The 17925-nt window shown below is 38.9% G+C and overlaps 1 protein-coding gene across 3 annotated transcripts in view; it reads right to left on the reverse strand.

Annotated features, from left to right (window-relative positions):
- Positions 1-17577, reverse strand: part of SHPRH (SNF2 histone linker PHD RING helicase) — a 50331-nt gene extending 32754 nt beyond the window's left edge. The window contains exons 1-12 of one of the 3 annotated variants that reach the window (XM_019612894.2): positions 17285-17577; positions 16662-16740; positions 15085-15758; positions 14517-14646; positions 12601-12816; positions 12209-12287; positions 10931-11081; positions 8985-9090; positions 8220-8476; positions 7123-7809; positions 3540-3791; positions 1857-1935 (exon numbers count right to left, since the gene is read on the reverse strand). In XM_019612894.2, the coding sequence (XP_019468439.1) occupies positions 1857-1935; positions 3540-3791; positions 7123-7809; positions 8220-8476; positions 8985-9090; positions 10931-11081; positions 12209-12287; positions 12601-12816; positions 14517-14646; positions 15085-15726 (2599 nt within the window). In that variant the 5' untranslated portion in view covers positions 15727-15758; positions 16662-16740; positions 17285-17577. The remainder of the gene's footprint in view (positions 1-1856; positions 1936-3539; positions 3792-7122; positions 7810-8219; positions 8477-8984; positions 9091-10930; positions 11082-12208; positions 12288-12600; positions 12817-14516; positions 14647-15084; positions 15759-16661; positions 16741-17284) is intronic. The other 2 variants (XM_010707141.3, XM_019612895.2) reach the window with 2 other exon arrangements.
- Positions 17578-17925: the final 348 nt, after the last annotated feature.

The raw sequence follows: 17925 nt of genomic DNA on the forward strand, positions 1-17925 counted from the left end.
TAATTTTCACAGAAAGTTTACTATACCTGAAGCAAATATATTTTAGCTATCACCTTTTCCAGTCATTCCCTCAAAAAATTAGTTACCAGGAGGCAGAGGACTAGGTGTGGAAGAGGAGCCTCTCCTTTGGTTAGTTGTTGATTTTTATAGAACTTGTTGGAGTATGGCTGTTTGTGAGACAATTCCCTGACTTCAAGTTCAGCTGAACAGACTGATGAATCTAAACCTACTCAAAGTAAGGGTGAGAGGCAGAAATTACATGACTGCATATGGTTAGCTAAGTTTGCCAGCTTTTTCTCAAACAATATTGCTCAGTATTATTACTTCACAGCCTGCTGTGCACCAACTGTCTGCTCACCATCTGAAAGTGGCTGTAATTCAGGAGACATTCACTCTTCAACTATAGCAGCATTGCATTACTATTTTTTCTTACCTTGACAGAACAGAACTTGCTAATTCTGCCTAATTCAGAAGTCCATCATTTTGAGAGGAAAAACTTCTAGAACACACTAACTTTAAACTTGTACCTGAAACTTACTGGAAAACTACAGGAGTACACATGAAAAGTGCTTCACGTGAACAGCATGGAAACAGACACATGCAAGAGTACTCTCAAGTTCTTTAAGACCTGGTAGTGGCTACATTCTTCACTCTTTTAGCTTGATGATAATCTCAGTATTCAGCTGAGAGCCATAAAACATTCACCATATACATCTTAAGGGATGGGAAGCAAACTCCTGTAACCTTATCTGCACAGGAAGAGAGTGATTCTTACTTTATTACAGCAGTGGCAGGTACAGATTCAAATTAGCAGTTTTCATGTCCTGTATGACAGGGGCCCCTATGCATAGCCTGAGTGACAGACCAGCACATATTACAGACAATATGATGTTTCAGATATGTATCAAATCAATCCTATCACACATAAGGGACTCAATCAAGGTAATTGAGACAATCAAATCAGTCACTATCTACTTCAGTGTTTTCTTAATTAATTATGAGTGCTCTAATATATGTACATATAGATTTTATTCACATTTCCATAATGGATTAATATCCAATACTGACTTTTACAATGATTTCGTATCTTATCAATAGACTAGGAATATACATAAATGCCTACACTGATTCATCCACTTTCAAACTGATTGCCTCAATGTGTGGCCTTTATTCCTAAATCCACCAGAGAACACAGGGAGCTCAAAAGATTCAGTTAGTTCCCTTTCTTTACTCCTATGTTTGTCTAAAGCCTGTCTGCAAAAACTGAGTACCTCACAAAAAAGATGAGACAAATGACACCTAACACACAGCTCCCTACTCCACAACTCATCTTAATTCATTAAGTCCTTATATAGACTTAAAACAGTTTCACAGAGCTTTATTTTAATATGATTTCTAGAATTTATATTAATGGTTGGTAGGTACATAGCAGACAGTGCCCACAGTATTTCTTACAAGGCTAAACAAAAAGCAAATACAGCACGACTTGCTGTATTTGAGAGATTTTACAACCAGAGCAAACTCTATTTATTTATAATAGAGAGGTTAACAGTTACCCACTCTGATATGGAAGAAAAGGCCTGAGACAGGTGCTTGATACATAGCTTCTCCTTTCCTAAAAGTACTTTTCCTAACCCAGGGAAATGAAATCTCAGCTCTGCAATTTTTATATCAATACATTTACTGATGACTTTATTACATACTTACAGCTTCTGACTTGCAAAATAAGAGCACAATGTTAATTCTGAGCAAAACTTGCAGACATTTCAACTGCAGACACTTCAACTGCTTCAAACAACTGCCTAATCATTAGAACAAGGAAAACTCACAGCTAACACCACGGCAATAAATCTCACCTTCTAATCCTCGCTGCACGGGAGTGCCACTGACACACCAGCGATTGATTCCACTTAAACGGAGTGCCATTTCAGCAGCCTAGAAAAAAAGGCAGAACCAACGGAAAGGAAAACCAAGTAGTAATATTTTCAGACTGTGTTCCCCTATTTCTTTTTGTTCAGAATACATTTTCAGTCTAAAAAAATTAGCCTAACTATAAGCAGCATCAGTACAACATATTATAAAAACATGTCCACTCTGAAGAAATCAAGTGCAATCAAACGTTCACAAGAGACAAACAGTTAGCAAAAGTGGTGTGCATAAAAGGAACACTATGATCTATACACCATTATGTAAGCAAAACTTTTGTCTGCCCATCTTGGACAAAGACTGGAAAAGGACTATTTAAAGTTATCTGCCTCTGCAGACCTAAGAATTTCCAGAGACACTGTAGATTATTTTTTAACTTCTAGATCCAAGCTACATATCTAAACCTCTGAATCATGTTACAGAACAGGCTAGCACTGTTTGAAAATTATCAAACATATACAACGTGGTGACCTAGTTCTTTGAACTATCAGTATAGATTAGGCTTTTTTTGAGCTGGATATATTTCACAGTCTGCTAAAATTTCAACAGGAGGAACATTTAATAATAAAAGTCTCCAACAGAAAATGTACTTTGAAAGAAGAAGATACAAGGACAAATGACCCAAGCAGAGTGAACGTTAGGAGCTGGGGGAGGCTAATTTAATTACTTTAATAAGCCTGTCAAAACCTTTTCATAGAATCACAGAATCGCTCAGGTTGGAAAAGACCTTAAATATCATCAAGTCCAACCATGACCTAACCACACTACCCTAACTCTAACAACCCTCTGCTAAATGTCCCTGAGCACCACATTCACATGGTTTTTAAACACATCCAGGGATGGTGACTCAACCACCTCCTCGGGAGGCTATTCCAGTGCTTCACAACCCCTTCTGTAAAGAAGTTTCTCCTGATATCCAATCTAAACTTACCCTGGCACAACTTGAGGCCATTTCCCCTCCTCCTGTCACCTGTCACCAGTGAGAAGAGACCAACCCTGCTCTCGCTGTAAGCACCTTTCAGATATTGGAAGAGAGCAATAAGGTCTCCCCTCAGTCTCCTTTTCCCCAGACTAAACAGCCCCAGTTCCTTCAGTCTCTCCTGGTAGGGCATATTCTCCAAGCCCGCCACAAGCCTTGCTGCCCTTCGTTGGACCTGCTCCAGCACCTCCATGTCCTTTCTGTGCTGAGGTGCCCAAAGCTGAATACAGTACTCGAGATGAGGCATCACCAGCGCCCAGTACAGGGGCAGGATTACTTCTCTAGTCCTGCTCAACACACCATTCCTGATACAGGCCAGGATGCCATCGGCCTTCTTGGCCACCTGGGCACACTGCTGGCTCATATTCAGCCGACTGTCCATCAGTACACCAAGGTTCCTTTCCATCAGGCAGCTTTCCAGCCACTCCTCCCCAAGCCTTTAGGGTTGCCTGGTGTTGTTGTGACCAAAATGCAGGACCCAACACTTGGCCCTATTGAAACAGTTTACCTTGGCCCAGCAGTTCAGGCTATCCAGGTCCCTCTGTAGTGCCTCTCTCCCCTCTGGCAGATGAACACTCCCTCCCAGTTTGCTTCAGGTTAAATAACACATGACTGGGAATGTCATACGTCATACCTTTGCAGTAGTACATTCAACCATTTGTGCTTCATCAAGGCAGATCCTCCACCACTCCACTGCTACTAAGGGGCTCGGGATGGCCATGTAGCGCTTCTGGTTCCTGAAACGGCGCCCATCTTCGCTGTTGCTATGGGGTATGTCCACATAGTTCAGTTCAGTACGGAGGACATCGTACGTTGTGATAACCACATCCTGCTCTGCCAACATGTGTGGCTGCAAAAAACCATGCTTCTTCACACCTTGATACACCTATGTTGATTTGTTAGCAATAATATAAGAGAAAAGAATTCAACATTAATAAAAAAGCAAAAATATCAGTATAGCTTAATACATGCATACTTTCAGAAGTGTTCTTCATAAAATAAGACCTGTATTCATAAAGTAGCATAGTGGAAAAATGTTAATAATACAGATAATAAATGCAATACTTTGATGCAAATTTTTATGTATTATTTATATATGCACAAGACTTCAAACATTGATTTCTTTTTTTCTCACTTGAAGAAAAGAAATTTTATGATTTGCTACAACAGTTACCTGTTGCAAAAGTTGTAGGCAAGATTAAACATCCTGTTACATTGCAAGAAGCATTCTGTCACTCAGTGTCACACATTCTCTGCTCTCATTTACTGCAGCTGGACACTGCCTTTCTCCTCTAATTCCCCTTATCATCCACCCCATAATAATTCCACAAGGAGAAAAACAGTGGTATGCAGCAAAATAACGAAATAGTTAAAAACAAAGTGAAACTTCGGGTAATCTCTTACCTACAAAAACAATCTTTAAAAAGAGTCATGAAATGGAAAGAATACCCCAGGGAGAAAAAATCCCTGTGCATTGATAGAGTTCTATTATAAATCCTTCATAGCAGCACTTGTTCCAGTATCAGCATTTTTCTAATGTCCCTCATCATTTTAAGTGTAATCCTTTTGGAAACACAGCAGTTTAAAACAAAAAAAATTACAAGTTAAATCAAACATTCTATTATGTTTCCCCATGATCTCACTCTATATCTAAAGAAAACACACCTAATATTATGTCTCAATATGTAAGAATATCAAAACATGATAATGTGTGGCACAAGAGACAATTTTACCAATAAAATATATTTAGCAGAAAGATGTTTTGTCATCTTCAGCATTTCTAGCTAAAAGCAATTACTATCAGAGATACATAGCAATTTATCTGTTATGAGGAAAAAAATCACATTATTTCTCGTTTTCTATTTATCTCAGGAATGTACCTCAAAATAACAGGCATCCATTACTTTCTTCAAAAATTTTAGCAATGAGTATGCCTTGCTATTCACCTAGACCTCTATTAATATTTAATATTAATCCTAATATTAAAATATTTAAGATTTGCTTCTCACAGATATAGGGATATCCCCCCCATCTTCATAGGAACAATAATTCAGTTTCATCTTCGAACAGTGATTATCTTTTTGTACTTCTCTCATTCTGAGATGTTATGATTACATAAACACTTCAATCAAGACAGTCTGTTCTCAACTAAAATTGTCTATGAACACTTGCTTTTATTAAGAATACCGCATTGTCTCCCTAGTCCTTCAAATCACAATATTTAATGTGCTCTTAAGGCAACAAATAGTTAAAAATACCAATCACAGAATGGCCAGGGTTGGAAGGGATCTCGAGGATCATGAATCTCCAACCCCCTGCCAAATGCAGGGCCACCAACCTCCACATTTAATACTAGACTAGGCTGCCCAGGGCCCCATCCAATCTGGCCTTAAACACCTCTAAGGATGGGGCATCCACAACCTCTCTGGGCAGCCTGCTCCAGCACCTCACTACTCTTGATAAAGAACTTCACCCTGACATCCAAGCTAAATCTTCCCTCCTTCAACTTAAAACCATTTCCCCTTGTCCTGCTGTTATCTGCCCTTTCAAAGAGTTGGCTCCCCTCCTGTTTGCAGGCTCCCTAATACCAAAATTGATTTGATCCTATGACTCCTGAATTATTTACCCTCCCTCTTCAGCCCCTGATCTGTTTACTTTCCACTGCTGACTTCAACTGTTTATTCTCAATGTCACACTGCAGTAATCTTCTTGTTCCACATTTCTGCTTATGGCAACAAAGTTTTTGTCAACTGAAATAAATGCTTGCAGAAAATTCTCGTTCAGGTTAACGCACGTGAACAAGGGAGAGAGAGAAAGAAGACTAAAATCAAAATGCTGAAACACAGCATACTCACAGAAGCAACTGTTAAGAAAAAACAGCTACCAAAGTCTAATGATCTCTCCTCAGCATTTATGAACAGATTTTCTGGAGATCTGCAACTTCACCAAGCTTTGATTGTTTCCACAGCAGCAGGAAAAGACAACCTGCTGCAAAGCAAGGTCTATGGATAAATTATAATTCGTCATTCTATTATACAAAATCATTACAATTTCATATAGGTCATAAGCAGTACAAAATCTGTTAACATGGGAAAGTGGTTCTTTGAAATGCCTGCACTCTTTTCATACCAACTTCATAGAAAAAAATAAATGGAAACAGCACCAAAAGCCAGCATGGATGGCTTACAGTCGACAGTTAAAAGAAAACGTAAACTGTCTTAGAATGCAAGATGCCACTAAAGAGCTGACATCCAGTATTTCATTGGTTTTACTGCTACTATTCTGACAGTTTCCAAAGCCAGGATAAAACTCAAACTGGGCCCCAGGAAAACTGTGCAGGTCATGCATTTGTTAGCCGTGGCATTAAAGCTAGACGTCTAAGCTAGTTATGGACTACTCACACAAACAGCTTACTGGTGGCCTAGATTTCAGTTGTACTTTGGACATCCATGTAGATATATTCCTGGACACAAAGATTCCTCTCCTTATCAACTTACAACTACTGCTATTTTATTCAAAAATAAGGGACCTGTAGTTCTCTGAGCCCTTCAACATTACAAACATTCTTGCTTATTATAAATACAACGGACAAGACTTGACTACATCATTAGCCACTTAATAGTTTGCATTGGAAGGGACCTTCTAGATCATCAGTTCAATTATTTGCCTGACCTGGAAATAAATTAATTCTGGTAAAAGATTATGCTTACTCTCTAATACTACGATAAGTATATATATATATAAAAAGTACACTCTTTACCTACTGAAACTTTAATTTTTATCTGGAACTAAATGAGAAACAACTGTCAGAGAGCTATGGGCATAACTATACAGTTGACTGCCACAACTCTTCTATAGTCAGATCTCTTTAATTCCCTTGGTAATTTTTAGAAAAAAGATGACATCACAGTTTCCCTTCTTAGAAATTACATTGTACTACATGAAATTTGCTTCTGTAAGATAAAGACATCTAGTCCACTGTATTGTCTCCCAATGATCAACTAGTAAGAAAAAAATAGAAGAACTAAATGCAGATAGTTTGTTCTGGAAACAAACACCCCGTGTGGTGCCAAAACAGAAGTGTTGGTGTAATAGGAAGGCATACAGAATTCTAGGAGGCAAGACAGATACTTCTAAAATTTACAAAATACAGAGACAGATAGGAAACTCTGAGCTGTAATAAAGACTCTCCAGAATTTGAAGTTATCTCCTCTTACCAGAACTCGAAGAGATGATGATCTCACATGCCTGTTGATCTCATCTACCCACTGATGACAAATTGAACTTGGAGAAATGATCAGAGTCGCTCCTGTGGAAACTGGTTTCATTGCCACAAGGCAATGGGGACAGTAAAAGGGCTTGATTTTCAAGTTCTCCTCTTTATAGTTTACACATTCTGCATGCTGCCATAAATGGCATTTCAGGCACTGCACACGAGCTTTATAGTCAACCAATCCAAGCTCACCACAGATGCATTCAAAACGATATTCAGAGGTATTAAATGGAAATACAGAGCTGGTCCGTTGCACGCTACTGCTAGCATGTTCTTGTGAATGTGAAGACCTTGGGATTTCCTGCTGGGCATCAGCTGCATTTTTAGAAACATCAAAATCAGGATGACTGCTAATGTCACCGGAAACGAGGAGCCTGCCGTGCAAGTCCGGAGATTTGGAGACCACAGCTTTCTGCTGAATGTTATTCTCTTCCATAGAGTTCTCATTATCTGTTTCAGATTTCCTGTCATTTTTGTTAGTTGCACAATAATCGTGTTCTTCTGTGGGAATACTTGTTCGTAAAGGGATTTTAAGGACATCTGCAGAAGTGACACCGCTATCTTTTGATTCTTTGGTTTGAGTATTGGCATCAGACAACTGCTTCTGAATCCTTTCTGAAGTCTTTGCTATCTACAAAGTAAAATTAACCAAGTTTGTCAGACTTCTTCCTTTATTTAAAGGAAGGAAAAACAATAATATCAAGGCACTGATTTTAACATTTTATATAGCTAAACCCTGAAACCAGACATTTAACACTTACTAGAATTTACCACACAACTTCATGGTAAAAACCAAGAAACCTGCCTGCTTCTACAGCAGTATTGCAAAAGTATTAGTTAAATGTTTTTATGCCAGATTTAACCTTCTTACAATCTGCTTCTTCACAAAATTCAAAGCAAATGGTGCAGCTTTTGTTTTTACAAATAAGCTAGCATCACAGAACCTGCATATACAGGCAACACAACTGACAGTGGTATGCAAGCAGTATAAAGAGCTGTCTTCACAACATTCTTTGAAATAGCTACTGAAGCAAGTTGTACCTGTTCTTTGGTTCTCTCTCGTCTCTTCTGTTCCTTGTATTTCTTTCCCAACTTGAAAGACCCAGCCAGACCGTGCCCTTTCACTTGTTCTACCACTTGTTCCGCTATTAGTTTTTCCAGTGTTCTTTTGAGAAGCCGTCTATTTCTCTGTATGTCATACCTATATACAGCACTGATATACTTAAATATTGCAAAAATGGATGCTCCTTTCTTCACATTCATTTCCTTCACAGCTGCTAACACCATCACTCTTAAGCCTGCATTGTAAAATAAAAGCAAAAAAACTACAGCTCAGAGAAAATTAGAATGACCTTGGAGAATGAATATTAAATGATCTCCAAACACTGTCTGTGCTTATTGAAAGAAAAGCAAAAAAAAGCGTACAGGCAATAGTTTTGATTATGTGCTTTACTTGAGGTACAAAGCACTGTTTTTCATATGAGACATATGCACTCTAAGACAATACTAACAATAAAAGTCAGTCCCTTCTAATTTTCTTACTGAAATTTATTAAGACAATGTATTTTGGTTTAATGAATAAACAATTAATAAAAGACCTCAAGGTACATGTAATTCTGTAGCGCAAACATCTGAGTTGGTAACTTTTAAATGCAGATCACCTGCATTTAAAGTAGTACACAATCTTACACCACAGTGCAAAAGAACCACTGCATTCTGTAGAACCAAAGAGTGCCCCTGAACTCACACTCAAAGGCCATGAATTATGCCAAGAGGAAAACGTATTAAGTCATTAGAAATACTTACTGGGATACTGTATTTTTTCCTTCAATTTAAGTTCCATTTCTCTTGGTTTTTTCTTTTTACTTCCTTGTGAAGGTTGAGGTGGAACAAAGAAGTTCACAAGTTCACCCTAATGCAGACAACATTAAATAGTGTTATCAGCTCATAACTTTTCACAGTAATTCCAAACTCAATTTATCCTTTTACTTTTGGAAAAAAGCTTGAGCCACTACAGAAGTATGCACTCTTATGATGTGCACTCACTAATTTGGTCAGCTCATTTTAAGTATCCAGAATGATATCCTACTCCATTCAGCTTGATGTAAATAGCCTTCAGCATTCTACATTGGTAACTGAAGTGCAAGAGCAGCCCAGCAAGCCTCTTGAGTTCTCATCTATTTCAGAACTGAGCAGCAAGAATCTACAGCTGTAATTGATCAATGTTACTGATGAGGAAGGGCAGGGAGAGTACAGTATATATTTTATATATAGCCAGAAAGAGAGAGAGGGAGATAAGCAAAGTAACACAAGTTGAAAAGCCTAAGTTATTTGAATAATAAACGAGTTTATCTTTTTAGCTTTTGCCCTAAATAACATTTACTCTGTAATTAGTGATTCAGGACTAGTGATTTAATTTAAGTTGATGCACACTCAAGAATCTGGATATAAAAAAGAATCCCAAAATGAGAACAAATTATCTGGTGCCAATATTTCTACGCTTAGTTGTTACACAGACACATGCTCTGACACTTCATTCATGTCATACAACTTTATTGATAAACAAACAAAATATTAGCTATCATGTCTGTTCCAACTAATTTTATAATTAAACAGTTTCACAAGTCCAGCTCTCCAAAAGCTGTGGTGACTAGCTATCATTGCCAGCCCATATCCAGACATTCTAGTGCTAATGCTGCTCTCTTCACAATCCTCAATGCTGGCCATGTGATACATTTGAGAAGAAATCATAGATGATCATAGAATGGCCAGGGTTGGAAGGGACCTCGAGGATCATGAATCTCCAACTCCCCTGCTGCAGGCAGGGCCACAGACCTCTGTATCCAATACTAGACCAGCCTGCCCAGGGCCCCATCCAGTCTGGCCTTAAACACCTCTAGGGATGGGGCATCCACAACCTCTCCGGGCAGCCTGTTCCAGCACCTCACCACTCTCTGTAAAGAACTTCCCCTTGACATCCAAGCTAAACCTCCCCTCCCTCAACTTAAAGCCATTTCCCCTTGTCCTGCAGTTATCTACCCTTTCAAAGAGTTGACTTCCCTCCTGTTTGTAGGCTCCCTTTAGGTACTGGAAGGCTGCAATGAGGTCACCCGACAGCCTTCTTTCCTCCAGGCTGAACAAACCCAGCTCCCTCAGCCTGTATTTGTAGGGGAGGTGCTCCAGTCCTCTAATAATCTTTGCCCCTCCTCTGGACCCTCTTACTCAGAGAATAAAGTCTTCAACTCATAAAATTGTAAGCAAGCAGGAGATTATGAACAGATGTGCAAGAATTCAAAATGGGGCATCCCACAGGAAAGGTGAGAGTATACGAAAGGATAAAGGCTCTCTTCCTTCAGAAAAAAACGATTTTTTTTTTTATTTTTATGAAATATCAATTTCACAGGACACAGGAAAATAGAAATAAAAAGACAAAAAAATTGTTCCCAAATAAACCCATTTATTGTCTAATATTGAAAGGAAGCAGAAATCTTAAATTAGAGTATAACTCATCCTTATTTCTGCATAAAATGTCTGCCTAATGGATGTTTAATACTCACTAATAGAATGAATAGAAGGGGAGGGATTTCCAACATTGGAGACTAAGTTGCACATTTATGCTTCCACTATACTTGAATCCAGCTTTCATTTTGGACTTCCATAAAGCAGAAAACAAGGAACTCCAGGAAAAAAAAGCATTTCACTAATTCTGAAAAGTATTTTCTTCATAATAAATATTCCCATAATTTTCTCACCTCAGGTAATGTCAGATCATCTTGTTTAATGTCTTGTCGGGTGTGAGTCAGAATAAGAGCCAACACTTCTACTGTTTTTCCAAGACCCATCTCATCTGCCAAAATACCACCAGGCCATTGAGGTCCAGCAAATGGATATTCACGGATAACACTGAAATTCAAGTATATTCCCAAGTGAAAATCAGCAACAGAAAGGTGTGACAGAAGCACGTTTTGAGACAGACACACAGTACAGCTTCAGAAAAGTGAAGTTATTAATAAATGATGCCACTCCTTGAAAAGCTGAGCTGATAAGAGCTAGCAAGCTTGTTGGGTGCTCAAACTTGATAGAGATGTATGTGTATGCCAGGTATTTTTGCATTTTTTCCCTCTGAACAGGCCTTATCTTGCTAAACTACTATATTATAGCATTAGTCTCCCTCTCTCTCTCATATATATATTATATATATTTATTAAAAAACTGAAAATTTACTACAACAGCAAAAAAGCAAACTAGCAAGACTCTTTTCTAACCAAAGTAAAACAGAGCTAATATGTAGGTTGCTCCAAAGGTAATGCCTCCTATTTGTTTCCTTGGAAAATGTAACAGATACAAAGAACACAATTACAGTATTTGATAGAGAAAATTTTCAGCCATAAACACTTTTTCAGCACAGTCACCACCATTAGCTATGCATTTCACCAGCCATGAAAAAGAACCTGCATGCAGCAGGTAAAAATCTGCACCAGCGAACCCACTGCCTTACTGTGCTGACATCCACTATTTGGTCTCCAATAGTGCTCAGCAAGCATCAATGAATATCAATGAGAGCAAGTTTTTCTGCATGGAGGAATTCAGTTCCACACCTTTGCTTCATCCACACTTCTGTGTCAGACACCATTTTGGTCAGACTGCCTCTCCGCTGCCATCTGTCACATAGCAACAAAATTTAACTGAATATTGGTGGGAAGGTTCAACCTCTACAGCCACACAATAGGCCAACATAAAATAGGAGGCATTACTTTCAGAGCAGCCCTCATAAATGCAACATCCAGTGTTAATAGAAAACATTATATTGCCTCCTTCCTTTAGCTTTTAAAAAAATTGAAAGTGAAGGCTGAAGACTAGCATTCTTTTCAAATTAGAGCACTAATTTTGTAAATATACATCTGTACTGAAATTAATACAAGCAGCTTTAAGAATTATGTCCTTGAGATTTACTTGTTTAGCCAGTTTACTTTTAAAAAAACATAAAATATTTGAGGTGTTCACAGAAATAGATAAGCACAAAAACATACCAGCCAGTAAAGGGATTATAGTAGATTTTCACTCCATCCAGAGTGATGACCTCTCGCCATAAGAAATGCAGTGCATTTTCTATAGAGAAAGAGGTCATGTTACTATGACAAAGGTTTCTCCACAAACAGCATGCTAATTAGAACTGCTTAGCCATATGGTGACACTTAAACACAAGGCAAACATCTACCTTCACCATGCTCGATGAGCAAGACCAATCACCTGCAGTTCGAAGCAGGTTTATTTTCTCATTTACTGTACTACCCAAAAGCTTTTATAAAAATGGTAATAAAACAATTAATTAAATTTCTAATGAAACAGCAAGAAGACATTACACTAATGCATTGCCATTTTCCTTGCTTATACAAGTTTTCCAAACCCATCTACTTGTCACCACCTGGAGTGCTTGTGAAATTCTCCCGGTGAAGCATCCAATTCACAGCTTCACTTTGGTACGGCCTTAGAATGGGAATTAAGGCAGGATGCTGCACATCTTCTCTCAGTAGTTGCACATCCTGCTGATGGGTATGCCTTACAAAGTCATAAAGCTCTTCAATATTTTGCCGCTCTAACTCCATGTCAGATTCTTCCTCATCTTCCTCCAACACATCTGCATACACAAGAGATGCATTATCATGCACTTTTGGTCAACATTTCAGTAAGTTTTGCTACAACTTATTTAGAAACCACATGAAAGCAAAGCCTCAAAACCTCTTTCAAACATAAGTCATGACTGCACCTGACTTGGCTACCAGCAGTTTCCTAAAAGCTGATGTTAACACTCTATGGCCATTACAGAGATGTACACAATTGGCAAAGCTCTTCCCTTAAGCACTGGAATAGGCTCCCCAGGGAGGTGGTTGAGTCATCCCTGGATGTGTTTAAAAACCATTTGGATGTGGTGCTCAGGAACATGATTTAGCAGAGGATTGTTAGAGTTAGGGTAGTATGGTCAGGTTATGGTTGGACTTGATGATCTTTAAGGTCTTTTCCAACCTGAGCAATTATATGATTCTATTCTATTTTTAGAATTCACGGATAGCATGACCAGGTCTGATTTGATAAGCACTTTCTCCTAAAGATTTCCACCTCATACAGGATCACAAATAACTTACATTTCAGATTTAATGGGTCCGTCTTCTTAGAGAAGAAGGAGGGGAAATAACTGTGGGCAAAAGATTTGTACATTTTCCAAAAATAAGCCCTTTCTTGATAAAAGAACATATTTAAAACATCAAGAAAAATCTACTCAATCAGCTTAAGTATTATTTTTAAATTATTTATCTGGTAAAAAAAATGGCAACAGAGGGACAATACGTGAGTCTCACCCTTTGTATCAATGTAAGAACTCCAACAAATCATACTTCAGAAATTATAATCTAGCCTCCAGAGATGTATATCTGAGAGACTCAGAAAGGTCTCGTATTTTGAACAAAATTTGCATGTATTGGCATATGCAGAACGTCAGCACCGTAGAACAAATATTCACGCAAAAATTCAAGGGTCAAAATTTTAGGAAACTGAAATAAGATCAAGCAACAAATGACTTAGAAGACAAGTTACAACAGTGTTTTAGGTCTCAAATAAAAGGAATGGTACCAGTAAAACAGCTTTTTGTACTTAGCTAGGAACAGCTGTACAACTCTACAGTTCAAAGAAAGATAGAAAGCCTAGCTAAAATTGGAAAGAAAGCCACAGTGTAACATTCTTCTCAGAAAACTAAAATTAAACCATCTACAAGGACATGAACGGGATGGATACACTGAGGAAAATAAATACATAGAAACAAAATGTAGGGATAGGGGCGGACATCTCCTTCATTTGTGTGCAAATCCATACTGCGATTTTCATTATAATGACTTTACAACAAAACTCTAACAAAAATTTTGTCGCCACAGTTGTGTGTTGGGCACCAACCTAGGAACAAATGTTTACAGAGCTGAATTCCTCTTTTTTTTTTTTTAAACAGTTCCTACGTAACTTGGATGAGTCACCCTACATCTAGTCAAACAATTCACAAGAATTAATGAAAGTTGCATTTACTCCCCAAACAGTCGCAAGCTTCTATATGCCTCAGTACCTTATCTGCAGAGAAAAAATGTTATTATGTATAACTTGACCATAAGTTAATTAATATATGATTAATGATCAGATACTAATAGAGGCAGATAATAGCTAATAATATTATCTAAAAAATAAAGCTGCTCTAGAGAGGAGGAATAACTTAAAAATGTCTCTTACATTTAAAATTATTAAAGTGACAGTTTTATAATTAAAATTTTTCATCAACATTCAATCAAATCGCATTACCTGGAATTATGAAACTATAGAACTTTTCCATGAGTTTTTGAACTAGCTGATTAGCTTTTTTGGGTCTTCCACCTCCATCACTGAGAAACTCCGGTTTACTTAGCCCTGCTTCCAGAAGGTAGATTCCCACCTGAGAAATGTTTATAAAATTAATCATTTAATAAATTATCAGAACATCAAGAATATTATAAGCAGAAGAACATGAAAATAACAGTGCTAACTTTAACTACCAAATTTTCAAAATTAGCAGAAGCAAACAGGTATGATGAGCCTACCAAAATAGCTATGTGAAAGATACAAAATGTCATAGGCAAAATTTCCCTTGATTCCTTCGAGTAGTACATTAGTAGCAGTGCAACAGCAAAAGGTAATTTTAGAAAAAAAAACACAAGTAAAAACATTTGCATAAGCATGTAGAAACTATATATGTCATCACATTATAAAAATACGATAGCTGCCAGACTTGTTAGTGGTTTTACTTTTTTATATATATATATATATACATTATTTTTTAATAGTTCCAAAAACAAAAAAAAAAGGAAAACAAAACAAATATAAGAATCAATACCTTTAGATTTTGACCCTCTCCAGGTCTTTGATAAAGTCCAATTATCTTTTTATTTTGCAACCACCTTAAGCCTTCCAATATTTCACCACTTAAAGTTGGTTCCACCAAAACAGTCTGCCCGTAAGCACCCAGGCATTCTTTTGTTCCATTACTGTACTCTTCTTCACTTCTTTTATTGACACAGACCAGCAGGTGATTGTCAGAGTCTCCTCTCATTAACATAAAGCCTCTTTCATGGATTTCCTCACTTACAACTTGCTCAGCAGGAAGATAAAAAGCAAGTTCTCCCAATAAAACTTTCCAGGACCCATCTGCGCGATAGGGCAAGACTACAATATTTAGCTGTACTGACATGGGAGTTGAGGTGGAATTAGAGTCTTCACCATCGTTAGCTGTCAAAAACTTCTCAGATTTTGACCGACTGTCATCTTTTTGAATGAGATCTTCATCAATGCTATCATCATTTATAACAAAGAAGGATGCAGAGGAAGTGCTAGGACCTGGAACATCATCCTCAGTGGTCAATTCATCATCTAATGTCATCAACTCATTTCTCCGGTCCTCATGCATATTCCAACAGAGCAGTTTCTTCTCTGCCTCATCTATTTTTGATGGAGCTGCACGCTTTCGACGACTACTCATTTTGCTGTTTTTCTAAACAGTATTTTCAGTCTCTGTAAGATGAATTAGTATTAGTCAGTGATAAGTACTGCAAAATCAAATGCCCACACTGAAATTTCACTTTGCAGGAGCTGCTAAATTTTTCAGTAGATTGTTTTACAGAGCATCTCCTGCTCCCATGCAAAAAGCTGGACACAGAACACTTTCTCTGTGCTCTGTTTTATTCTGCCAGACAGATACAGAGCAAGATTAACAAGAATGATGCAATTCAAAGCTGCTACTCAGAATCTTGTAGGACAGATATAAAAACAGAAGCAGTGGAATCTCTCAATGGTAGGAGTGGTGGGAGACAGTAAAAGAAACACCACAAACAAACATGAGGGATGAACAGGAGATTTGGAGGCAGAAGAGGGAGAAGACACACATTTCTCCTTTTCCTTCAAAAATTACATGTGAATTATACTTTAAGCAAACTCAGCAGAGAGCCTAAACTCTGAAATTCTGTCCTTAGAAGTCCTCACTGGCCTTCCTAAAAGCATCAAAGACTCGAACTTTCCAAATACAAACTGCTTCCAGCACAGCTCTTACTTAATCCAGATGCATTTCAGTGGGTCCAATCAGCAAAGTAAACACATCTTCTTACTGATTCTGACTAACCACAAAGCTACATCCAGGTACTCCTCCAGCTTGGGCACTAAAAACATTTTTAAAGATAAAATACTAGAAAATAAAGGATGTATGCTAACCACATAAATTGTTTACGCTGAACAAAAAGTATTTATGTACACACAAAGCAAATTAAGGAATATTAGACCTATCTAGGAAGTAACTACATACACAGGACAACATGGCCACGTTTAAATATAGATTTAAGGAGTCATCTTTTTTAAAATACTACTTTTTGACAACTGTAGTGGTTTTTCTAAGGAGCTTGAAGACAGTAATAGATTTCTTACCTCACATTACAGCACTTTCTTCAACAGTAAAGACAGAAAAATACTTAGACATCCATGTCAACTCAGCTTCTGCATATGACTGTCAATGAAACAAGGACACAACTGCTAACAAAGTGTTGGAAGATGAGGATCTAACCTACTAACTCCTGTAAATCTAACGTTACAGGGTAATTGCAAGAAAAACAGACAAACCACCTGACTTTTGACAAATCTATAAAAGTCAAACATCTTTCGTTTGAAATGGAGGATTTCCTTATGAAGGACTTCAGCAATTGTGGCGTTTGAATTTCAAACACAGAGGAATTAAGGATAGAAAACACCTCAGTTTTTCCAACATAGCACTCAGGTGAGACGGGAGAATCGCTGACGACTTAAAAAAAATCAAACCCCAAGAGGTAGCGTATATCATAACCGAAGCAGGAAGATTCCAGCCATCGCACGGCTCCTTGCACTTGATATTCCCCAGCAGGCTCCAGCCTCCAGCCCCCCCCCCCACGAGCCCAGCAGGCAAAAGGCCCGCTCCCCAGAGGCCGCTCCGCTGGGCGCTACAGCGAAGCCAGGCGGACTTTTCCCACAGCGAGGACTCGGGAGGGCCCCCAGAGCACAGCCAACAGCCAACGCACCGCAGGGTAAGGCGGCGTTCCGCCCTCGCACGCAGCTCCTTCGTCCCTCACAGCAGGGCCGTGCGGCCAACGTCCGGCAGAGGAAGACCACGTAGGGGAGGGGCGCCTCAGCCGACTGCGAAGTAGGAACGACCCCGAACGGGGGGAGGCGGGCACAGGGATGCGCGCGCACCCGCCCCGGCCTGCTGGGCAACCAGTGGGATCCGTGGAAGGTGACAGCTCGTCCCGCCTTGCCCACGAACGTAGCAGGCAGCGTGACAGCGACGGTGCTGCGCAAGCGCGGTCAGCCCCCGCGGAGTAAAGGGGCGGGGAGTTCGTTGTTTGCCCGCAGAGGGGCGGAGCGGGAAGGAGGCGGTGACGTCGGGGGCGGAGTGCGCAGGCGTGTGGGGAGGGCGCGTTGTCGGCGCTGGAAGGGGCGGGGCGGGGGCGTCCCATTAAGTTGTACAACAGTTATTTAAAATGGGTGATTTCGGGCGGTTAGCGATGTAGAAGTGCAGAAGTGCCCAATGGATTTCTAACTGCAAATATTATTTCAGTAAAAACTAGGAACGCGTTTATCTTCTTGTGAAATAAGCAGATCCACACGCGTGTATTATAAGAGTTGTAAATAAAGACATTGGAAAGCAATTCAAAACTAGAAT

This window comes from Meleagris gallopavo, chromosome 2 (assembly GCF_000146605.3).
Source record: "Meleagris gallopavo isolate NT-WF06-2002-E0010 breed Aviagen turkey brand Nicholas breeding stock chromosome 2, Turkey_5.1, whole genome shotgun sequence".
NCBI classification, from domain to species: Eukaryota; Metazoa; Chordata; class Aves; order Galliformes; family Phasianidae; genus Meleagris; species Meleagris gallopavo.